We start from the raw sequence: 25,671 nt of genomic DNA on the forward strand, positions 1-25,671 counted from the left end.
GATCATGAATATAGCATGTTACATGCTTCAAATTTCCTCCACTGAGGTCTGTTTTGCTTATATATCCCCAGGTCAGGCTTTTCTGGGACCATAAACACAACCTCTAATTAACAACCTGCTTTAGGAAAAAAATTTAATTTCAACTTAAAAAATTTCAAATTACAGTACTTGAAAATCTGACTGAGTACTTGAGCCATAATGAGATTGCTTCTGTCATTTAACCCATTGCAGTAAAATTCCCCCAGAGTGAAATAAAAGACAGAAAAATAACTGTTTTCAGAATAAGATCAACTTTCTCAAAAAAATTCCACCTTTCATTAAACTCAAAACACAGTAGGTAAAGCACCTACAGTTACATGGGGAGGTGAACAAAAAAAATGCATTTTTTATTGGTCTCCCATCAGAAATCCTGGAAAAACTGCATTACCACAAAGGAAGTGTTTCCTAGCACAATCTGTTTATATTTTCTCCATCTCAAAGTCATACCAGGGAGGCCTAGCTGCAGAAGTCAGGAGACAGTGTGAAGAAGCAATTACATGAACCATTTATTCAAACAGGGAAAATGGGGTTTGCACTCAGATTGACAGTGGTACGTGTACTTCTGCAACATGACAGGAAAAAATCCATGAAACCATTTGCAGAAATTAAAATGCATGTTGACAAGTTAGACATCCAAGTCAGAAAAAAAAAAAAAAGCAAACCCACAAAAACCATGAAGGCTAAGCTTTTGTACACTTGCAAAAACTCTCATTTCCCAAAGCAGGAGTACGGTGCTTTGGTCTAATGTACAGCTCATTTACTGTATGGGAATATGCTATCTAAATAGACATCTTCTGATGTGTAATTTAGAAAAATTGGTCCTCTTGTGCCTCCTTCTTTCTGGAGAATAATTCCTACTGCAACACTTGCCACTAGGCAGGAGCAGGAGCCTGCAGTTCATAACCTTTCGGCTCGAGCTGATGGCAGCAGAACACACGTGACATCTCAGCACACTGGCCACAGGCTCAGTTAGCTGAGCAATGGATGAGAACCCCAAGCCAACAGCACCAAGAAACCCAACTCAGTAAGCAACACCCTCTGAACTTTTTTGAAGGAAAACATTTTGTGGGTATTTTTGGTGTACTTTTAGATGCACAGGACTTTTTTGTACAGCCTGCAACGCACACCCACGTATAGAACCTCATTTTTAGGACAGCAGTAATAAGTCAGAAGTTTTGAGTTAGACAGAGGAGTTGCTGTCACCCCCTCTGTGCATGGGATCCAATTTCCTTGAGCACCTGCTGAGGAAAGAACAAATTAGGTGCTGCCGAGAGCTTCTTAACTACTTCCCGTGTCATCAAGGGCAACAAGTTAGCCTGCTGGAGGTTAATGAACGTGCTGTAATACCATAATAACAAATGCACCAGTCTATGGATGTTATGTGTATTCCATGAATTCTGTATGCAGTGTGTGTTTGCACATAGGCAGGGCTTTCTAGGCTAAAATAACAATGGGTGATTAACATGATAATAGGCAGAAGGCTATACTCCATTGGCCAAAAGCTGACACAGCCAACCACATAAAAGGAAACAGTTTGGATTGGCTAGTTATCCCTAGGCAGCTCAAGAAAGTATCCTCCTGGAGTCCATTCGGAAATCAAGGCTGTTAATGGAAAAGCAGCTGGATTTCTGCAGCACTCTTTCTGGGGAATCTATTCTGGCAGACAAGCACAGCACACATACGTACACATGACCTCTCAAACACACTGGCATACACATGCTGAGGGCTCCTAACTTTAAAAACAAAACAAAACACAAAAAACCTTGGAAGAGAAAAATGGGATTGGGCAGTGACTGATTCATGTGGTCACATTTAAAACTTGAAACCTTCCTCTTCTTTAAAACTTCAAAGCTAAGTTTTGTGCCTTGTCCAACACTTATCTCCGTTATGAGGGTTCCCTAAGTAACTAGCTAAAGAGGACAATATTTCAGCCTGACTATTTCAAACCTTTAAAGTTATATTAAACACAGACAAATGAATGATTTTTTTAATTGATTCGGTGCTTCTGAAAGCTACTTACTAACAGATCTGGAGACAGCATGTCTTTGTTTATCCACAGACCCAGTGCAAACTCCTCCACAGCATTTCACAAACTCATAAAACACCCTGCTTGGCATGACCACCCCTCAAAGAAGATGACAGATGTCAGTATTCCTCTGAGTATTTTACCTTCAGCCTCAACTGAGATCCATGTATGCAAAAGAACATCTCAACCAAGGTGATGCCTCTGGTGACAGGGCACCCCACTTGATATGGAGTGAGGTTAATAAACAGCCTCATACAGGTCTCAAAATAACTACAGCCAGATTAGCACCCAAATGTACACCCAAGAGGAGGAGGAGCTGATTTTTGGCTCATTAATAACTGTCTTTAAAAGAATGTCACAAAACATACTTTTATCAGTAAATGGGAAGCATTAGTTTTAATAAAAGGTTGTATTAGTTGTGGTACCAAATATGGTCTTCTACTACCATTTTTCCACTTCATAAACATTATTAATAGATCAGTTATCCTTTTCTAAAGTTTTATCTTCACAAGCCATGACAACAAAGATGCCCACACTGAAGAGTGTGGTGATGGCATCTAGATGATAGAAGAGACCAGATGAGCAGGCCTTCAGCTGAGAGCTCAACCCCTATTAAATCAAGATATTTAATTCTAGTCTTGGCACAAAATCGTGGTAATAACAAGAGAGGGTTCTGTTTTCTTTTCTGAAGTATCTGTTGTTCTCCTGGGTTTTCCAGACTATCCTCCTTTAAATCTGGAAATGGTTTCCTGTTCTACAAAGAAAATATTCCTCCATTCAAGTGGATTTACAAGGGAAGAGAAGGGGTGTGGGGGAGAACAAAGAGAAGGAATTGAGTTCAAGAAAGTGTGCAGGAGAAAAGGAACTGAGTAAAGGAACACAATAGGGTTCATTCTTCCAACTTTCTATGCTGCCTCCTTTGCCTCTTCAGTCCAAATAACCTAGGTGGGCTAAAAATAGCAACACCATTCAAAATGAAAACTTAACTGAAGTCTAAGCATTTGTTATTGTCAACATTAAACAAGCACTGTTCATGATACTTGTGGTACAAAATAAGGATAAATCTGTATAAGAGAAAGAACTGCTTGAAATGTGACTGTGTCATTGGGAAATGAGAAATCTCAATACTAAACAACTAGTTATGATTCTCGAGATGTGCATATTCCTCTAGAAAGGATGTGAAAAGGAATTAATAAAATGTATTCAAAACTGAAGGTGCCATGCACAGAAATAAGTTCAAAAAAATAGGAAAGCATTACCTCTGATGAGGTCTTAATAGAATGAAAAATGGTCTTGAACTATACTGTGTCAGATACTGAATGGTACCTCTACTAGTGATGTTCATCTGAAAAAAAAACTTTTTAGTCCTACCCAAACAGAAGAGCTCATGTAAAACTATAAGAATTAAACACAAATTGATGTTAGAGCAATCTTGCATTACTAAGATGTATTTTATTTATTCCTCCTAGTGATGCTTTTTACAGAAGACTATTGACTTCAATTAAAATCTCCTAAAAACAAATCCTCCAAAGTGGCTGTTGCCATATGCACAAGGCAGAAACTTTGCCTGCCTGGGAATCTATCTTATTGACCAACATGACTGGATCCTAGGCAGGCATCCAGTAACAAAAGTGATCAATTCCCAGATATTTCTTCCTGTTTCTTTGCCATTCTAAAATGTATGAGGAAGACACAATGCAGCAGGATTTTCAAGAGTTATGTCTTTTCTTTCATTCTTATGGATAAAAAAGAACCAAACTCCAAAACTGCCAAGCAATTCTGAGTGGTTTTCAATACTCATTTAGCTGTCTCCAACTGATTTTCAGAATAAAATCTCAAATAATTCAATAGTAAAAAATCAACCCAAAATATAACAAAGTAGTCATACTTTCTTTGTGGTTCTATATCCACTTGCACATATACATAAATTTAAATAAAAAGGAATTGTTCAGTTTCTCCTGCTCTCTTTTTTTCTTCTTGAATATTCTTTGTTCATCAAGGGCTAATATTTATTTTCTTCCTTTCTAAAAATCTAATCTACCTATATTTTCCTTCTGACTGTACCTCATCCTAATCTTCAACTGTTTTTCCATTTAAGAAAGAAAAATCAATAAGGTGTTTGAAAAAAGAAATGTAGAAGTACTCAAGAAGTGGAGAGAAGTAGCTCTTCTCTGGACATGTGCAGATTACATGCACTGTGTGCTAAACAGTGCTCCAGCAAAGTGGTAGTTTACCTGCGCACAGCACATTACAAGATGACAAGAGAGATCATGTTCAACTTGCTTAGCTCTGCTATGAAGCCAATGAAGTTAAGTAAATGCTGTTCTTGAAATACAGAGATATATCACCATTTAAAAGACAGTATAATTCTTTGAAAATCCCTGTACCAGGCAGACACAAAGGGCACTCATTGCCTTAAGAAACCTGAGTGAAACACCAATAGTTTTCAAGCGAACTGATATCAGAATTCAGGTCTTGTACCTATAATGAAGGTTAAGATAATGAATTATTCCTAATAACAATATATCTGTTCCTGGGATGCATACCACAAAGGTCTCTGATATTAGCATATGTGCAGGCCATAGACACAGGTTGAAGGTACCATTTCCATCGTCACAAATGCTACTTTTCATTATCTTCTTCAAAGGAGCTCAGAACTTTCCTCATGGGATGAAATCCAAAGCATTTACCTTACTGAAGAGCTTAAAACTTTCCCTGAGAGAACAAGTATGGAAGCTGTCACTGAATAGAAAGAGTTAAAGCAAGAAATAAGACAGAAAATGGCAATGTGTCCTGCTAGCTCATAGGAAGGAAAAGGTAATACTGTAGGCTACAGGCATAGCAATATGAATTAGTCCTACCTAAGATAACAGAGGTGTTTTTAAAGAATTTAGAAGGAAATAAAGGCCTGAGGAGGAGAAGGAAGGACAATGACCTAGCAAGAGCCTCAGCTGAACTCTCAGAAGGTATCACACCAAAGGAGGGATATTTCTATTTCTTATTCTTCTGCAAAATTAGGTGTGTGTGCCTGGAGGCTTAGTCACAAATTCACCACACCCAGAGGGAAAAATATCCAGTTGTTTTACTAACAGAGAAAAAAAATATAAACGAAATTAAACTTTCTATGGGATTGTCTCAGGAGCCTGGGTCCGGGCACTGAGGCAGTGCCACCGTGTCCCTGCACAGCCCAGCTCGGCCAGAGCTGACACGTCCTGCCGGGACACAGCCTGCACCAGCTCTGCTGGAGGCATCTCAGCCTACATCCTCAGCACATACTTAGGGTCTCCTTTTACTTACTGAGCCTCTGGTGTTCTAGTTGAATGGTATTTTCAGGTTCTTTTAATTCAGTAAGATGTGTTTATGGGTGCTTTAATTAGCAGATTGACATAAACAGGCATCTACGGCTGGAATTATTCATTAGGAGTTGGGTGCCTAATTTCCTTAGATACTTTTGAAAATCTCACCCCATCATGTTTAATTAAAAATGTCAGATGATATCAATACTCAGATGTGTCTGCTCTTGGTCTCCTGAGAAGATTTCCAAAATCCACTTCTCATTCCATCTGTTCCTGACAGAGGAAGGACTGACTTGGCCCATTCTTGAACCAAAACGTCAACAAATAATTTTAAAAGACTATAAACTGCAAATGATATTAATCTCCTGAGTAGCCTTCTGGAACCTTACTTGGATCTGCATGTTCCCAAATAACTTGTAAGTGAAGAAATGGGAAAGCAGGCTATCTGTGAACAGTCAAGGACAGCACACTTATATGTAATCTGCATTAGACAACAATGTCCAGATTTGGTAAGAAAACTAAACTTACCGAAGGGCCATGAAGCAGGTTCTTTTAAAATCATACACACGTACATGCATGCACACATGTATGCACACAGACATCCAAGTAACCTCAAACCATTCGTTCTGACAGACATCCATAAGGACAAGCTCTTTAGCATAGTAATTTGTTTTAGGTGAGAATTTGGGGAGTAGGGTGGAATTCACTACATTTTTCCGCAGGAGTTCCTGTATCCTCCTGCTCATTTTTATTTCCCTAGTAAAAAATAATCTCCTTCCTCATATATGACAGATTAGATTTTTTTTTGTTGTTTTGGGTACTCAGCATCTCCTTTTCTCATTACATTGCCCCAGCTTTTCCAGATCTGCCAGTTCAGTAGAATTGGAGTTCATGGACAAACTCAATCTCCACAGTTCAAGTGTTTTAGCTTTTTGTTGCTAAATCTAGGGTAGTTCTATGGTAAAAAATCTGATGTGCTGCCACTAGGAATCAAGGACCCTGCGAGGCTCAACAACTTTTAATTTTTCTATGTGCATCACTCTATCTTTCCTCCTGTTTTGTTGGGTTTTTTACTAGCACAAGTAATTTGATAAAGTAACAGTGTGACAGTTTAAAAAAAACCAAACAGATCAGTTCTCACATTGAAGGTCTATATTTTATCCCTCAAACATTTTAAGTTCAGCTGTACTTACTCTGGGAACAGGGGACGTCTGGGTACCTTTCCTTTGGCCACTAGTCTCAGGCGTCAGGTCTCGGTGGTCTACCTGAATGTGGCTCTCTAGGTCTTCAGCACTTTCAAATTTGACACTACACTCTGGACACCTCAGACTGCCACATGGCCTCTCGTTCACCTCCTGTGGAGTCAAGCCCGAAGACTGTCCATTTGTGCTCCTGGTCATGCATCCAGCACACAGGCCATAGGGGAGGCCGTTCACATCCAACTTTACCAAGTCCTGCTTATTCCGGAACTCCTTCAAGCACAACGCACACTTGTAGAGTTTTTGCAAGGCCTGGCCGTTGGGTGACGAGGTTGCAGAGTTTCCTGCCAATTTCTGCATATGGAATGTCCCATGAATTTTCAGCTCAAGGGTGGAGGTGACTGTCTGCATGCAGACAACACAGCGAAACCCGGTGAGGGAGTTTCTGAGATCTGGATGCATCTGGCAGTGCTCAATAAATTCCTCCTCGCTCTGCAGCGGCATTTTGCAGATCCGACATGTCCCTGTATCCAAACTCTTGCTGTGAGTGACTTTGTGCTCCGTCAGGGTCAGGAGTGATGGGAAACGTTCCCCACAGATGGGGCACATGTAGTGCTTAGCTGGGCCTCGATGGGTCTGCATGTGCTCTCTCAGGCCATTTTCCGAGAAAAAGGTCCTTGAGCAGATATTACACTTATGGCTACCTTTGATGAATTCTGCTTTCTTCCTAGAACAGTCATCCTCCCCAGGCCTGATGTTATGATCTCTCAAACGATGGTTCTGCAAGAGGACCTCCATAGTGTAGGCAGCCCCACAAATGTCACAGCCATACATGGGCTCAGAAGCATCTACATCATCCTCACTGGCTTCATGACTATTGGAAGTATCTGGATTCTTCATCAACATGTTCTGGATATCTGCCCCTTCTGTCTTCTTATTTGTTGGGGTCATGCCATTAGCTGTACCATTCTCAGCGCTCGCATCAAAAACACAATGTTTTTCCCGCAAGTGCTTTTCAAGTAAGATGATGGCATGAAAAGCTTTACTACAAAACTTGCAGTTGTATTTTTTGCTGTGGGTTGTGATGTGGCACTGCAGTTCTACTTCTGTGCTAAAGGTCTCACCACAGAAGATGCATTTGTGAGACTTGGATGGATTTCCCAAGTGACTATGCTTCACATGGATCTGGAGATCCACCTCCTTCCTAAAATCCCAGTTACAGGCTGTGCAACGATACATCTTCTTTTCATTGCTGTGCTTAACTGCCAGATGCACTTGGATAGATACCTTGGAATCAAAAACTTCTTGGCAAAGGGTGCAGTGATACAACACAAAAGTATGCATGTCCAACAAATGCTTCTGCAAATCATCCACTGAAGAAAACTGTTTGTCGCAGCTCTCACACACATAATGAGTTGAAGTTGTCATGTAATGTACAGTGAGATGTTGCAGAAGAGACTCCTGGGAATCAAAGTCTTCTTTACACTGAGGGCAAGACTGTTTCCTCAACAGCAACTCCAAATGCAACTTTAAATGGGTTTGAAAACTTTCAAAATTTGAGAACTTTAGATCACACTGATTACATGGGTATTCACCATTAGACACTGAGTTTACGCTACCAGAAAGCCGCTGCCTTTTAGGGGATGAGACCTCAACATCAGAAGAAACTGGACTCTGCTCTGCTTTTGACTTCTTATTGTGTGCCAGAGGAATGTTCTTGTGGTTTTCTTTAATATGCTTTGTAAGCTTCAGGATGGAGCCAAAAATGGGGGAGTTTGTGCAATAAGGGCATGAATAAACTTCCATAAAAGACTGTGTTGGCTGAATGACAGGGGAATCCAATTTTGAATTTCCTACATTGCAGTGAGTCTGCTGAATGTGCTCAGTCAAGGTTGCCTCGGTCAGAAAGCCCATGGAGCACTGGTTACAGAAGAAAGCGTTGTTGCCATCTTGAGTGGTAGCATTTGGGCCACAGTGAGTAATACGGATGTGCTCCTGTAAGCTATTGATATCTGCAAACATCTCCGGGCAGTAATTACAATGGAAGGCAGAAATGTTGCTAAACTGCATCATGGGATAGGCATGGTTCTTGTGCACTTTTCTCACGTGTTCATTCAAGTTGTACAGTGTAGGCATGGAATCAAGGCAGATCTGGCACGTGTGGCTTTGCTGAGGTTTGTCTGCATGAATGGTCTTCAGATGGATCTCCAGAACAGCAAGGCTGTTGAAATCACGCTTCGAGCAGTACGGGCAGCTGTAAGTAACTTTAGACCAGTTCTGGCCTTCCTCTCTGTCAACAGACCTGGTTTTCTTCTGTCCTCTCAAAGGCTTTAAGGTCGAATCTGGGGTGGAACCTCTTTCCACCGATGCGCTGGAGTCGGGCGTTGCACTGCTCATGGACGCAACACTCCCCAAGACTGGGTCAGGGCTGATGCTGTGATTGCTGGAGTCAGGTTGTCTGTGGCTGTCCAAGTGGCAATAGACTTCCTCCACTGAAGAAAACTGCTCCGGGCACATAGGGCACTTGTGTTTTTTGTTGGCATGGGCTTGATGAATGTGTGAGAGCAGCGAGTTTTCATCTACAAATACTTCAGGGCAATGAATACACTGCAAATCGGCCTTCTCGGAAAGCTGTGGGTGGCGCGTCATTACGTGCTTCTCCAAATCTTCAGTCTGACTGAATGTCTCTTCACAGTAATCACACATAAAATCATCCTTCTTCACCTCTTTCTCAGTCTTTGCCATATGTTCCTTGTTCTTTTTATGAGCTTGCATGTGACTCTGCAATGAGCTGGTAGATGAAAACCCACGTTTACAAACAGTACACTTGAACGGTTTGCTGGAGCTGTGGGTTTTCAGGTGAATTTTGAGGTGGTCGCTGCGAGAGAACGCAGCCTCGCATTCGTGGCAATGGTACTTTTTATCCCCTGTGTGAAGCTTTATGTGGCGATCCCTACTTCTCTTGTGCTTAAAAAGCCGGCTACAGTAGGTGCATTTGAAAGGTAGTTTGTCACTGTGGATCTGCTCGTGCCTTTTAAGGTAGCTCAGGCGAATGAAGGACTTATCACAAAACTGACACGGATATGGCAGGCCAGTCCCCCCTTCCTCCTCCCCGATGCCGAGATCACACCCATCTCCTATCATCTGAGTGGGTGATGCAACATCTTTGCTGGAGGGAGATGAAGCCACCCAGGAGAGTTGTGGGTCGTCATCACCATCTGTAATGGGAAAGCAGAAAGGAGATTAAAAACAATTCCCAGTGCATCTGTGAAATAAGGACAAAGCTCTCAACAACACTATGGGTTTCTGCTACTACGGCATTAAAAAAAAAATTCAACTCAAAAACCCCCCAAAAAAACCCTCTTGAATTTCAAAGGAGGTTTGAGAAGGGGAAATAAAAATATATTTGTACACATAATTCACAAATATGCCAAGACCTAGTGTTAATAAAAAGCGTTTTTCTTTAGCAGGTTTAACACCTGCTTACTGTACTGTAAAGCAATAAACAATGAATAAAGAAAGCAAAACACAATGTTAAACGAAGCAATACAAACATTTCGAAAAGCTACAGTGTTAAGTGATCACCTGTGAATTTGTGGGTCTTTTAAATGCTACATCAAGATGATTTTAAGTAATGCCTCCATTAAACAAAATCCTTCAATTCTGTCTCAAAACTGTAACAGAATTAAAGGCTGCTAAAAGGCAGAGTCGAACATGTAGGTGAAATAAGAGCGTAAGATTTGAAGCAGCTGAACAAAATCAGAGAAGAGATGTGCACCATTACCACATTCGCTTGTATAAGAGGTAATATTGCCCTTTTGGTACAAAACCAAATTTTAAAAAGCCCAGGAAAATCACCACTGGACATACAAAGACATCACAAAAGAATCAACTTCAGGATAAACCAACAATGGCCCAGCTTCTGTTTTAGTAACTATTTCCTTTGCTCAATATGAAGCTTTGGAAAATATTTTATAATTCAATATTACCATAACAAAAAACAGCACCAATTCCAGCAGCAAAATAGTCATTTTACGAAAAATACATAAAATGTTGTCAGCTTTCATTAACAGAGTTGTTAACGTGCAACAGAAGAGAGTTAAATACCCTAATTCCAACAAATGCAGAGGTGTTGAGCGAAACAAAACCACCACTAGTCCGATATAAAACTAAACCACAGAATGAAGCAAAAATAAAGTTCATGTAAATGAGGGAAGGCGCTGGCCACATAAACATTTAAAGATTCTGAAAAGGAACTGGTTCTCGAGATACACTGTCCTTATAAAACATTTAATGTTCCTACTTCAGCTTTTACTAAAACAAACCAATAAAAAAAAAAAAATCCCCAACTGTGTGTGTAGGCTGCCACACGCACACTCCTCGTGCCTGCCAACTGCAGAGTCACCAGGCAGAGGAGAGCACATGTACGGCAGAGGAGCTCTCAAAGAAAGGCTCGGCTAATGAGGATATCACCACCGTACGAGGCAGGTCCTGTGGCACCGTTTGCTTTGGCAAAGACCTGTTTTTCATCCCAGGAAAGAAAGAGAGGAGCTACCTTGGAAAAAACTACACCAAATATTCACACACCGAACAACTTTTCCCGCACGACACGGATGCCTGTTTCTCAGGATGCACAGGTCAGGCGTCCACCCCCCTCGCCCCGTGCTCCCCAGAGAGCTCCGCTCCCCGGTGTAACTAAACCTCCTGCTCCAGAGCGATGCTGGACACCGGGAACACGCTTCTTTCTGCTCCCAAAATGCACCTCGACTCTCAGCAAGCACCCGCGCTTCTGAGATGCTCAAGGTCTTTGTGCTCAACCAGCTCCTCCGAGTCTGGCGGAGCCCAAACCTAAAACACAGGCAACGAGCTCCTGATTTTTTACGTAAACTTTTCTCAGGCTTCACTCCCCCGACCATGAATGGCTCTCTCTCTCTGCGGCTGCAACAAAGCCTCATGTTCCCAATTTAAGCCACCTCCGCCGCCCACCCCGCTGCCAGCACAGCTTTGCTCAGCCCCCAGGGAGCCCCCGCCATCCCCCCATCTCCGCCGCCAGCCGTATCCGGGGCTCCGTCCCCACGGACCTGCGGCCACAGGCCGTCGGAGGGAAGGAGGCAGCCGGCTGCCAGCGCCCGGATTAGGGGCCCCGGGGAGGTGCCGGTAGCTCAGGGCTGCCTAATTCCCTCCTCTCACCAGCTGGGCTCCTCCAGGGGCAAGGAGACAAAGGGGAGCACGAGGGGGATGCTGGGCCTGAACTAGGGCAGCACATGTTGCGTTTGCTGCCGCTGCTGCTCTCTATGGGGAGGGAGGGGGGGAAGGAGAAAAACAACAACAGGAGAAAAAGCACTCCACCATTGTGTTACTTACTGCTGAAGGTTACTGGCTGCAATTAAAATAATTTAAAATGTCCACTTGCAGAAATTCTTTTTAAAAATACGTGCATTTTAAATACCTTCTCTTTCACAGTCAGACTGCTGTCATGCCTTGCGCCGGGCAGCAGCACACAGAGGAAGGGCTGCGCTGGGGAGAACCCAGAGCACTCCAAACGGCCCCACTGAATAAAGCTTCATTGTTCAGCTCTGAAACCCTGCATGCAATGGGCCAAATCCAGTGGTAACACAGGCTGGGCCAACTGCTTTAACTTCATCACATCCATATGCACTTATGCCAACCATTACATTGGCCCACCACGCAAACTGAACAAATCTTTAGAAAGTCTCTTTTTCCTCTGAAACGAACTGATTTACCTCAAAACACACTCTTAACGTTCAAATAGGGCCAGTTCCCCTCCAGCTGCTGCTCTTCAAACATATTGGGCCATTGAGAAAACAAAATCCAAGAAAGCTCGTATTAGTATTACTTTGTGAGCGAAGCACAAAGCCATTGCTGTGCTCATATAATTTGGATTCAAAAAAATTAACATTTCTCAGATTGAAAAGCTGGATTTGTAATAAAAATGGAAGCATTTACATAGACAGGTAAAAGCAAAACTGTCTCCTTTTGTTAGCTTGATTTGGACCTTTCACCTATTTTTATGTTTTGCCTCTACATTCCTTTTATTGCACCATTTTCTCATAGTTTTACAAATTTAAAATAATTAGAAAACTTTAAGCCCGAGAAACAACCTGCCTGGACTTCTTATAAACAAGATACTAAATTACTAAATGCCTAAACTGAAGAAATTAGGGAAAACTCATTATCATTAATCTCTTTGTGGAATGAAAAATGGCCCTGTTAATTTTAACTTGCCATATTAAATTGAAGAAAAGACCTTTAATGAACTGAGAAGGAAATTCTAAGGTATTTTACCAGAGTAATATTTTAGTGGGAAGATATATTTTAGATGTGGTGTGACATGTCTGGCAATGATGGTTAGAATAATAATTCTACATTAATGCAATCAAAGGAATGTAGCAGAATGAGAAAAATCACTTTCAAAAAGGAGATTAAAGTCATTAAAAATGGCTAATCCTGCAAAGTGGGACTGTTCTAAAATAGAGAATCACATGGCTAGTGCAAGGCTTTTGTCATTTGCGCATAAGAGAATCAAAACAAGTATTAAAAGGGTAAGAAAATTCAATAAAAAGTTTAATTAGGAAAAAAAGAGCATTAAGGAAGCTTCAGGATGTCAGTAGTCCTCAGGATATATGTGCAGGTCGTGAAGCTTAAAGGGCCATTCTTGATAATCAGTCTCAAAGTGGTACAGTAATTTAGCAACGTAATGTTCAGCACGTTTACAGGACTGCAAGCATTTATCATCATCAGTGAAGAGCTAATTCCAGCCTCAATGCATTCAATAAATGTATTTTTCCTTCTAATAAGAACAATTTGGCCAAACTGTAGTATAAATCATACTTCATTCTCTATTTGTCTTCCAGATAACATGAGCCAAGTTCAGAAATATACTCATGAAGTTAAAACAGTAAAATGAAGTCTTAAAAAAATGTGAGCTCTCTTAGAAAGGAGACAAACAGCACATCACAGATTGACAGGAGTAAGCAGCACTGCCATCTCAGCATACACTGGTGACATTGATATAATTATTATTTCAGAGTTATTTTGCTAATAGAAATATAATCAACCAGACAAAATTTCACAGTCCCTGCAAAACACTCTCCTCCATCTCCCTACCTAAAGCTACTTGGAAACATTATGTTTCCGCCAGACTTTGAGCAGAGCTGCATTTGAAGGGATTGCAGAGGGACAGGCCAGCTCAGCTGCCTGGTCACCCCAGCCCTCGGGGTCAGCGTTCATGGGTGGGAGCTGCACAAACCCAGGCTATCCCCCAGCCAGTTGCATTTTCTCTTAAGAACAAAAGGTTTGCACAGACACCACATTCGCTGGCCTGGACCTGAAGTTCATCCTTGCCTAAACCCTCCTGTTTATCAACAGGGAGCATCATCAGGTTCCCCTCCAGTGAAGAAATCTCCCTACTCTGTCTCCCTTACATGTAGAGAGTTCAGGTGGCTCTTCCACAGGGCCTCCGCACATCCCTCCACACCGTGGGCACGTCGCAATGTGGCCAGTGCTGTATGGGAGGCCAGTTCATTCCAGCTTTTGGGTGCCACCAACACAGACTGAGCACCATGAGCTTCAGAAGAGGCTGCACACCCAGATTAGGCATCAAAAAACTCCAGGGCAACTTTGAGACTCCCCTCCTGAGCTCAGAAGGCATCTCTGTGCAGGACAGTAAACCAAGGAGGTTAGATTTAGAACATGTTCTTTTCTATCATGTTTATCCCTCTAGAGCTAGAGAAACAGTTCAATTAACAAACACAAAACCCCAAAATCAATTGTTGAAGAAAGGATTGCTGTTTGATTTAAGCTCAGACTCCTGGTTCTCTCCAAGCCCCTTCATGGCACGAAAGTTAAGGGTGGTCAAAGCACTCGAATTGCTTTAAGCTATTGGAAGTTGATGGAATTCTATCACCCAAAAAGTAACTCGCTTTTGAAAACAAGCTTGGCATCATAAAACATGCTTCTGAACTGTGTTTCAGTTCCTCATCTCCATAATAGAAAAAAAACCACCTGCTCCTCAAGGGCAAATTGTAGGGCTTACTTCTGCATAGCTGTGAAAACCCCGAGACATCCTCAGATGGAAGGCCCAATAGAAATGCTGCCAATTTCAAAAATTATTATTATTGCAGATGCTTAACTATGAGACTAAAACACAGAGATTAAGGACTAAAAAAATCCTCAATACTGGTTACAGCAAATTTTGCATTGCTGCACTATGTATTAAAGCCAATGATAGATCATCACAATGGATTATTGTAAGAACCTCACATAGCATACGCTGCTCATTTACACTGCAGTGCTGGTGTGAAATAATGCAAATCAAGTTTACATAGCAAATTTTTTAAGCTTCAGCATTTTCAGTGGACTGTGACAGCTTTTTTGCTTAAATTTTTTGTTGGCTTGTTTAGTCCCATTTTCCTGCACGTCTCCCGCACAGTTATAACTAATAATTAAAAGTATCATTAATATTCTAAATTCAATTTCTATGCATATATCAGCTTCACTGAACATTTCTGTTTGTTGTGTCACAGAAGGCAATGATAGACTGTGAACCACCAGCCCTTATGGCAGTGAAAGCCTTTGTGTGCCGAGACTGCACCTACGTCTGAATGGGACGGTAACTGCTGGGCTGTGACTGAAATCCCACACTAAGGCACACTCAGAGACACTTCACTAAACATGGAAAAAGGTATCTGCAACTTATCTATAATTATTCCTCAAAAAATATCACGCAACTGTCCCCCAGAACTGCTCAACCCACCGTTAGGCAAGGCAGTGAGGAGGCCCTGGGAAGTTCAGGCTGCTCTGAGGAACTCTGTACGCAGCTTCAGCCTTCAGCAACGTTGGCTCCTTCATCAAACAGTCTTCATAGTTTTGTATTCTAAGGTAGTATGCCATTTTTAATGTATAGATATAGAGAGATATGTATAAAATGTTCAAAGCAAACCTGAAGTTGGATAAAAGTCCAAGAGGTGCTAATGTAAGTGGCACCACAGGCAGTGCTTTCATTGTTTTCTGTGACTTGAGAAAAATGCAGTCATACCTAATCATTCACTTCTGAGGTAAGCATTTTTGTTGGACTAAATTCCCAAAGGTTAGTGACTCTTTTCCCAACTTCTCAGCTTCACACTGCAATTTGTTTTTTAGTGAATTTTTTCAAAAAGCAAGAAAGACGTCTGGCTCAATGGAAAGTACATATAATCTAATTTTTCTTCTCATGCAGAGAGAAACTTTGTATTTAGAATACAAAATCAGCACAAGATGTAGTGCAGAATTTCAAACATTAAACTTGCTGGGATGTCTGCCACAGATAAACTGTTACATGTAGACAGTTTAAACCTCGCTGGTTTTGTTTAAACCTTTCTGTAGTGATCAAAGATACAACTAATTAGTCTTTTTTATGCTGCAAGTTAAAAGTACACACAAAGATGTCTGTTGAAGCTTAGTTGATATACAGAAACTTGTTAAGCCAGAGTAATGCATGCCTGAGCCCTTGTCTCCCATAAGCAGATATCAAGACTCAGTAATGACCATCAACAGGGTGATCCATAATTCCATGCAGATGATAAAATCAGAAACTATTTTTAACATTATTTTTCTTATGTCAAACAGTCTGTATTTTGCTGGTAACAAAAAATTAACATATCGTTAAATAAGTTATTTCACACTTCAATAAATGGCATAATAGGGCTGGAGGAGAAAGTTTTATGTTAGATCTAGGAATAAGCTAAATGCTTTCAGAGTTAAATCACTGTTTTTCTTTACTCCCTTTGGAAAAGCAGCAGATACTATATTCTGCTGTGCATCATGGACTTGGGACTGAAAACAGCTGCACTCTAATTACATGTAAAGTGTACCAAAACATTCCTTTTATCACAGACTGTAAATCTGTTAGCATCTGTCTCTCCTTTGTTTCTTCCACAAGATACAAGCTTGTTTCTACATTTTTCTCACCTGTAGCGGTAATTAAAATTCATTATAAATGAAAGGAGTGAACACTAAAACAAGTTCCTCTGTGTACAGTTCTAAACTCAAATTAGAAACAGCTGTTTGCTAATTCATGCAGTGATGTTTTGTCGTGCTCTGTGAATCAATAATAACTCACCCTATTTCTACCAAAATGTTAGGATTATATGTATACTTTGCTTAGCAATTTGCTCTTCAGAAATGTTCAAATGCACATTCAGTCTTTTTTAAGCGAGATTAGAAGATGATACCTACAAAATCATCAATGAAATAACAGAAAGATCTTAATAGCTTGCTGCTCATGCTTACCCTGCTACCTAGAGGGTCCTGTGTCATTCTTGCCTGCTTTGATACCTACAGAGCATTTAGCAAAAAGGCACATTGTAAGACAGATGTGAAAAAACAAAACTCTATATGGAGTCACCCACACGCATCACGGATGCAAGAGTCACATAGAGAGAATATTATAAAATAAGAATTTCAGCTACGACACGAACAACTTTCAAACACTAGGAATGATAAAGCCCTCAGGAAAATAATCCTAGTAGAATAATTATTACTTATAATAATTAGTTATAAAATTAGTTATAATAAATGGTAATGCTTATGCTAATTGTTAGTAATATTTTTTCATATTATGTTAGCCACAGCACAAACCTCATATGACCCCACTGGCCTTACACTCACACAATTATATTCTGCACTTCTTGCTACTTGACGTCAACATTTATCATGATTTCAACACTTGATTATACAAAACAAAGAGACAACACACAGCGGTTAAGAGCTTTGCCTGCTTCCTTTTTTATCTAAACCTAGGAATACAAGCAGGTGGTTGCAGTGATTTGAGCAGACCCTAGGGCAGATTTACAGAGCCTGCCCTGATCACAGCATGAGTGGGGCCAGGCCTGGGCCCTGCACTGCCCCCTTTGCAAAGCCAAAGATCCAGCCTAGAGCAGTGAAAGAGCACCAGCCTCTGTGAAAGTCTCTGCAATACATGCATTACTTCATACATTTTCTAATCTATATATAGAGATGTTTTCCCTTCCTTGTGTTTTGCTGTTTTTAGCAGGGAGGGTGCTTCCCATACAGCCCACACCCAAGCATTGAGACTGAACCGCTCGTGGACATGTGGCCAGCGGGACAGCCTTTCTGGTGGGATGAAATGCATGAGATTAATTTCCTAGATTTATTATTTCCTCTCTGCCATTTGATCGGGCAGCTCTAAGATACAGCAGGCACCTGTTCTCAGGCTGTTCTGCTGAGTACCCTCAGGCACGTGCGGTCAGACACACTCAGCTCAAGCTCTTCCCCTCAGTGCATATCCATAACTGAGCATCAGCAACACAGACTAGTTGCTGTTTGGAGAAACTCAATGAATACAGAAGGTGAAAGTAAAGAGGGACAGACTTTTCTCCATGAACAGACCAGACTGGTGTGATTTAATTTAATGCTTTACTGTGCTCATTTTCATATTTTTGCATTGTATGTTCAAGTGAAGATTAAGTCATCAATTACAATCCATTTAGCTCGTTCATAAAATTCATTTAAGGGTCATATCCTGCATGGTGAACAGGGAGCTCTGGAAGCCAGTATGGACAAGGACAAGCAGCACTTTGCCACAGGATATTCAGCTTGTGCAGAATCAAGTCAGAGCTCATTTTGATGGTGTGGGCAGCAGTCTGGAGGAGCAAGTGTCTTTAATACTGGGGTAGTGGCAAACTATGACAAAATATGTTTTGCTAAGACTTCTCTGATAAGCTGCTGTTACTGCTAAGACAACCACCTATCTGCTTCGGTGGTGGTTGAGAATATTAGAGTGGGGATTCCATTTCTGCAGAACTGTCTTTCCACTTTTGTGTCATGTATCTACTATGAGCCAAAATAACCACTAAGAAGTGAGAAAACTGGGACCAGACACCAAAAATGCTCTCTGTCTTCTGTCTGGGGTCACCAGAAGTGACTGCATTTCTAGGATGGCTTTCTATGATGCAATCTTCAACTGATGTTATGTAGTGACCTGACCTCTAAGAAAATGGGTTTGCAGTCCCTGTCTGTAACAGATGAAAACTACTTTCCCAAGAACAGACTTCTGCTCCTAAATGAGTATTTTCCATCAGTGCTCAGCAGAAAAGACAATTGCCATGTTTCAAACCTGAGAAAAAGCTCATGTTTCAAAGCTCAGCCCTGCACAGGATTTTACTGCCAAGCTTTCCAGCCTGAGGAACTTAAAGCTAGTCATATTATTAGAGCAAGTTGCAGGGGAAAATAAAACCAGCTTGTTAAGTTAGAAAGAAGTAGGCAGTTCCAGACTCTCATTTTGATCTAGGTGGGAAAACTGTGACGCGCTTACAATTTTAATGGGTTGATGTTCATGATGAATAGACCTAATGCTGAAAAACACATGTTGGCTGAAATTACTCAGCAATAAACAAACAGTAAAAACCAACAACCACCAGATTTTATACTGCCTTCAAAGAAGAATGGAAGAAAAATCAATAAATTACATGTGACAAACAGTATCGAGTAACCTGTTCTACAGCTATGCACATGCATTATTGTTCTGACTTCCAAATGTGTTGTGTATTCACATCAATTCAATGAATTCAATAGGAACAGTAGTTAACACTTCTGAAAATTCAAATGACATAAATATGAAATACATCCCATTCAATGTAGAGATATTTTCAGAAAGGTGCATGTATTCCCTGTCCCTTTCATGAATTCAGAGTCAAGATTTCATGCAAACACCGTGAATGGAAATGATGCTGCACTTGCAAACATCACAGTTTCCATAGGTCCGGGGAGTGGAGCCCCCCAGGGCCTTCATCTGCCTGGTTTTGGAGGGGCTCGTGTGCCCCAGTGACCCCAGTGGGTATCCCTGGAGCTGAAGAAGCTGCCAGCCTCACCTAACCCAAGACTGGAGATGGGGTTTGCTCCAGCTAAGTAAGTCTCTCATCCCTTGGGGACAGTATGCATTATGGCAAAGTACAATTAGTTAGGGCTCTGGGTTTATTAGTGAACAATTTTTTAAAAAAATAATTAGTTTAAAACTAAAAAGAGCACCCACAAATGTAAAAGCACACTGGTGAACATGAAGCACGTTCCTGATTATCATAGACATCAGTCATGAATTTGCACGACGCTTGTGACTGGACTGAGGGGAACTGCATGAAAGAGAGATGGGAAGGAAATTCTCCATTTATCAATACCTGACAGAAATAACTGAAAGGTTTAAAAAGAAAATAACTATAGATTTTGTACTATGCAAGATGAAAGCCAAACAGCATGGCTTGCCTCGGAGAGATGTGTATTCCATGCTGTATGGTAATGCTACTCCTTTTTTACTAGCAGCATCCATCATTTTAAACAAGAAGAGACTTTGAAAACAAGCAAGCAAACAAAAGTATTTGCCACCTGGTAAGAATTGTTGTTGGTACACCAGTGTTCCCCTACAACAAACGTGCTGCATGAGAATCCTTTCAAGTTTAACTGTCAGTGACCCAGCATCTGTGATCTGAGGACTTGCACTGCACCACACAACAAAACCATCCACTGAAAGCTGCTCTCTCCTTCCAGCACATCTTTGCCCTTTTGACTGAAGGGCCCGATGACAAATCGTGTGACTGTGCTCTCAGGCTTTCAAAAGAAAGGCTGTGGCAACAGCTAAGGTCTGTTATCCCAGGGCTCACACCGCATTGGTGCAGTCCAAGGAGGGATCCCACACCCGACCTTGCTGAGCTCCTGTGCAGTTGCAGCGGATGACCCCAGTGGTGCCCACTCCAAGCACCCCGGAGTCACGGCACACTGGATATCCCTCTCCTGCAGACACCAGGCACTGAGATCAACCCAGGCTGTGCCCCATCTACACCACGAGTTTGCAGAGAGACTTTTTGAGCATCTCTGAATTCTTTAGAGGCTTCTCAGGATGTCAGTCAGCACCGACCACGCTCCGGAGAAAGCCTCCCGTAGGGAGGATGCTCATCAGTGCAGGCAGGCAGGAGTGGGGAGCGCAGCTGGGGAGCCAGAGTGAATCCAACCAGGAGACGACAGCCCCTCCGGCCCTGCTGTGCTCCTGCCAAGAGTCAAGCAGAGCCTGGCAGAAACCTCCCCTCCAGCCACGGCTGCACTTCCAGCCCCAGCTGCAGGTACCACACACTGCCCACGAACCGCAACAGGGCGGCGAAAGCTCCCCAACAGCACAGACACCTTCCTCCTGAACTGTTTTACAGTCTTAGGTGCTGGTTGTCTGGATTCAGTTGGCTCTAGTTTAACCAGCAATGTGGGTTTCCTTCTGACCACACGTGTGTGGTTGTTTTTTTGCCTCCCACCAATGTGAATAGTACAGTTTATTCTAGTTAGTAACTGGTCTCTGTGCCTTGGCCACAGATACACGAGAGAGCGAATTTATAATGAGTAAAGGTGCAGGGCACAATTATTTGTTTAAATGGGATTAAAATTAGGGTTGGAGCATACACTGAATCATCTCAATTTATCCCTGAAGAGAAGGAGGGACAGCAAATGTCTTGGCACTTGCAAACAAATATCTGTTTCCCCACCGACTCGCTAACAGCACTTCTTCCATTTGAGAGCAGTCTCACACAGGCATTGGCACTGATATCAGAGAATTAAACAAAATAAAGGGAAAAGCTATAGTCAATAGCTTTGTAACTTTGTCCACATGATGAGGACTGGTTGTACTTACAAAAAAGTATCTGGGAATGTTAATAGACTAAACAACTCAGTAAAAGAAATGAGGAGGCAGTGGGGAGAGATCAAATGTACCCTAGAAAAATTCATCTTGACACTACAGGTACAGAAAAGCTTTTTACAGAATGGTACAGTTTTGTACAGAATAGTCCACTAAATTAAAAAGTGGGTGAAAGCTGGAGATGGATTTTTGGGGTGGAGGCATATTTCCTGCAGAGGAAAAATGGTCAAAAAACCAGTAAAAGAACATAAAAAACCCAACAAAAACTCTCTGAGAAATCAGGGATCAGAGGTTTGACAGACACACTTGTACCTCCAGAACCAGATACATTAAAAAAAACCATTTCCAGTCAATTAATGGCTGAAAACATGCACATATACCCCCAAAGGAAATGAAAAATTATTGTTTTCATAAACACAGAGTTTTAAAGCTTAGACCACTTGCTGCAAAAATCCTGGTGTCCTAAAATACCTAAATACCGAAAAGCACTTGCCACCTCCCTGGAATCCATTGGGTTTTGTCATGACCCTTTCCCAAATCCACAGCTAAAGCTCCGTTCCCAGACAGAGTCACCAACTGGGCAACCCTCCCATAGAACACTGACAGAACAAGGTTCCCCAGATAGAATTCACAAATTAATTTCCTGTTTTGTCAAGGCTTTTCTAATATTTATTTTAGTTGTGGCCAGTAAGGCAAAAATTTTCAGGATAAAACAATTTTCTGACCATAGATAACCTGGGCTGCTGTCTGAAATAAGATCTTTAGCCCATCTCACTCGTGCAAAAACAAAATCAGACAAATGAAAATTCAGTAACTGCTTCCTCACACTTTTAGCCAGAATTACTTGTGAAACTGAAACCCACTTCCTCCATCTCATACTCAGTTTAGCACATGAAAGTATGAGTACCAAGAATTATGAATAACAGCTTTGGCTCCCCATCAGTATGAACTGTCTGCCTGCATTTAAGATTCAGCATCTTCTGTACAATTTCAAACAATTAGAGGTTGGGGCCCTGGAATTTTAGGAACTGATTGTTAAAGTCACATCAAATTTTTTTTTTTTGGTAACAATTTTCCCATTATTCAGGATAATCACCCCTTGTATCTTTGGATTTCCTATGAATATAACCATAGTCCAGGACCTCCTGGCTACTTGACTTCAGGAAGGTTGCAACATCATGCCTACCCTGAAGTCACTGTACACAGGCTTAAGAGGGACTCCATTTTAATTTAATTCTTTGGCTGGAACTGAGATACTGGATCTGATCTGATTTTTTTTCTTACTGTGTTGCTTTGTATCAAAACACCCATTTTCCAGTGGGTGGTGCCTAACAAAACAGAAGCAGAGGTGTGAGCACAAAGGAAACAGCCATTATAAATGCACAGAAACACACCGTGTCAACACATACCAGCTGCCCAATATGTACAAAAGCATTAAAAAAGGACAACCGAGTCATTATTTTAGAGTTTCGCTATATTTTCCATTTTAAGACATTTTATCTATCTCGTGTCACTAGGAAAGGTTCCATTGCAAACACTGGAAAGCAGACATCGCCTAACCATCCTACACAAATTCCTGTCAGAATTTTTGTGCAAAGTGTTATCAGGTAACAATATTTACCATGTACAGTAATTATGAAAAACTCTGAGATTGTGTAATTATGTATTTTAATTACATGATCTGATTAGCTTTTTTAATCACTTCATAAAAAGAAAGGAAATTCACTGAGGTTGTCAGAAAGTTAATAAAAGTAAGGTAATTCACTGCTAGGGCTCACCATGGTGCCTTTCTAACTACTTCCTTGCTACACCCCACTGTGCCTAGGTATTGGAGGTCAACTATAAGTATTAATTTCCTTACTTTTATTAACTTTGGTGACAACATTCATGGTCTTTTGGCATGGGTTTTTTTGTTTCATTAGAAAACACTTTCAATTTAGCTGGATGATATTTTAAGACAAACAGACTCTCCAAAGCTAAGAACTTGGTTGACCCGAAACCCATCAAGAGATGCAGCCTTGTCCTGCTCCATCCTCGGCCCTTTGAAGGGATGTTTTGGGGAAACCACTGTGTGGTGGTCACTGTGACACAGAGCCATGCAAGCCAGACCACCAGCCTGCCAAAACCACCCAATTCTGCAGTGCTGAACAATATATGAACAGAGCCGGCTGTTCAAATCAGGGCCATCGGGGTACATGGCAAGCCAACACGGTGCTATGAGAAGACAATGGAAATCAGCCCAAGGATGGCATAGATGGAGGCAGGCAGCTGAACCCAGGGCAGACAGCAGAGATAAGGTGGACGGCAGAAAATGGTGTTTGTCCTGATGTGAGGGGCTGGGCTCTTCCAGCTGCAGCAGCCGCGGCAGCACTCACAGGCCTGGCCTGAGGAAGGGGAGGACTCGGCAGCAGCAAGAGGAACAACTGCTGCAGGAGCCAGGACAGCCAACTGCCTGCCCTGGCAGCAGCAACCACCCGGGGATCCAGCTATAAAACATAAGTAACCCCTCAAAAACATCCTGCTGGCTGCTCACAGTGCAAATGGGGGCCTGACACATGCGTGGGCATGTGGGGAGAGAGGGTTGGGGGGGAAGCAGGGGTGCAAGAGGTAAGTCTCCATCTCCCACTCCTGAGGCAGGACAGAACACGTCTGTTTCAGCTCTGGAAAACAGTTTTTCGAATTTTTGGATGCGGTTCTGCTCTAAGGAAACATTTTGTTTATATCCAAACTGGGAGTCTATAATGTAATACTTGGCTATTGGATTGAGCAGCTCTGTTTTACTCATTTTTGGTTCACCCTCTCCTCCCGCCAGCCTTTCTTTATTTTTCTCCTTTCTCTTTTTACCTTTCCACCCCCTCTCCCTTGATTCTCTGGGGAGAACAAATCACTTTGGGAGGTTTAATGGACTGACAAGAACAGAAATTTAATCGGGGTGTGCATGCACGGGCCAGGCACATCAGAAGCAACCGCAGTGCAATCCATTCGGGCTGCCCCACCTGTGACCCCGGCCGGGCCAGGCACCCCCCTCTCCGCAGGGGCCATACAGGGAGAGGTCCTTTGTGCTCGTGTGGGACCTTGGTGGTGCCTGCTTGAGGAGGAGAGGACTGCCAGATGCTGACAAGCCAAAAGCAGTTATTTTAGGAGACTTTTTTTAATATAGAAACAGCTGACATAAAATGCATCTCACTGGGGAGGGAAACCATGCTCCCAGAAGTAAAAGACCACTAAAAAGCCTCTTTTTCCAAGAGAAATCTAAAACAGTTTTGGGCCAGATATCACTTAGGTTTTTCGTTTCCATTTTAGGAGACTTCCAGAGCGTCCTTCTAGTCTTGCCCCATCCGTGGAGAATATTAAGGGGCTCCTGCAGCCTAAAAGGGGCAGATGTGAGTGGATTAGGAGATGGTGCAAAGTGCTTTCAGAAAGTAGAAACGACCTCAAGGAAAATCTATTCCAGACAAAATGGTCACTGGTGGGAGAGCTGTGCCTGAGCCTCCCTGCTGGGAGCACCCTTTGCTGTGAAAGGTCTCCCCACAACACATGCCCAGCCCTGGGGTAACGGGGGCCCACATTCAGCTGCTGCCTAGGAAAGATATTGGAAAGCAGAGGGCACAAAATTACCGAAACAAGCTTTTGTATAGCAAATGGAAAGCACTGTGTGCAACAACACGACTCCTTTCCCTTTGTACACCGTTTGCTGTTACTGATTACATTTGCAAAGTATAGCTTTCAATATAGCATAGCCAAAAGCAACCTAACAGCATAATTTTCTTCCTGGGTACTTTACTTTTGAATTCGTCTACAAACAATGGAGCAAAGATTCAGAAAAAATATAAGAAAACAAAGAACCCCCTTCTTCTCCTGTGCTTGTAAACCTGGGTAAACTTACAAGAGACCATCTTTCAAACAACTGACGTGATTTACTCTTGCTTGTGGTGCATGCGCTGGCTACTGCCAGTAAATCTTAATGGCACACAGTGAGTGATACCTGACACTCTGCAAACTCACTACTACAAAGAACTTGCTCAGTTCAAAGTATTTGTAGTATTTTTCTATCACCGTTGACTGTATTTTCACTTTGCACTTTCAGACAGCGTGGCTATTCAGGGAAGCCGCAGTGTGTCTGTGACGCTCACTTTGAAGCTTGCTTTTCTCTGCCATTGGATGGCACAACAAGGACCGTGAAACTAGGGCCTGAAAATATGTTTACTGACTGACAGTGCAGATTAGGAGAGCTATAAAAGACAAATATTAAGGAAGTATTTTCTAGCATGATCACAACCAACCTCTACTCCAGGACATCCAAAGGGAAAAATCCCTATCCTTGTACATATACTCAGTCTTGTGATTTTGAACTGCACTGTGCTCCTTACTAATAATCTCCAAGCAATCCAATATTTTCCAGGATCCTATTCTATTACA

The 25,671-nt window shown here is 41.9% G+C and overlaps 1 protein-coding gene across 4 annotated transcripts in view; it reads right to left on the reverse strand.

Annotated features, from left to right (window-relative positions):
- Positions 1 to 25,671, reverse strand: part of ZNF423 (zinc finger protein 423) — a 227,376-nt gene that overhangs the window by 87,039 nt on the left and 114,666 nt on the right. For all 4 annotated transcript variants that reach the window (XM_032701392.1, XM_032701391.1, XM_032701394.1 and 1 more), the window contains one exon: positions 6,555 to 9,778. In XM_032701392.1, coding sequence (XP_032557283.1) covers positions 6,555 to 9,778 — 3,224 coding nt within the window. The remainder of the gene's footprint in view (positions 1 to 6,554; positions 9,779 to 25,671) is intronic.

The sequence above is a fragment of the Chiroxiphia lanceolata genome, chromosome 13, assembly GCF_009829145.1.
Source record: "Chiroxiphia lanceolata isolate bChiLan1 chromosome 13, bChiLan1.pri, whole genome shotgun sequence".
NCBI classification, from domain to species: Eukaryota; Metazoa; Chordata; class Aves; order Passeriformes; family Pipridae; genus Chiroxiphia; species Chiroxiphia lanceolata.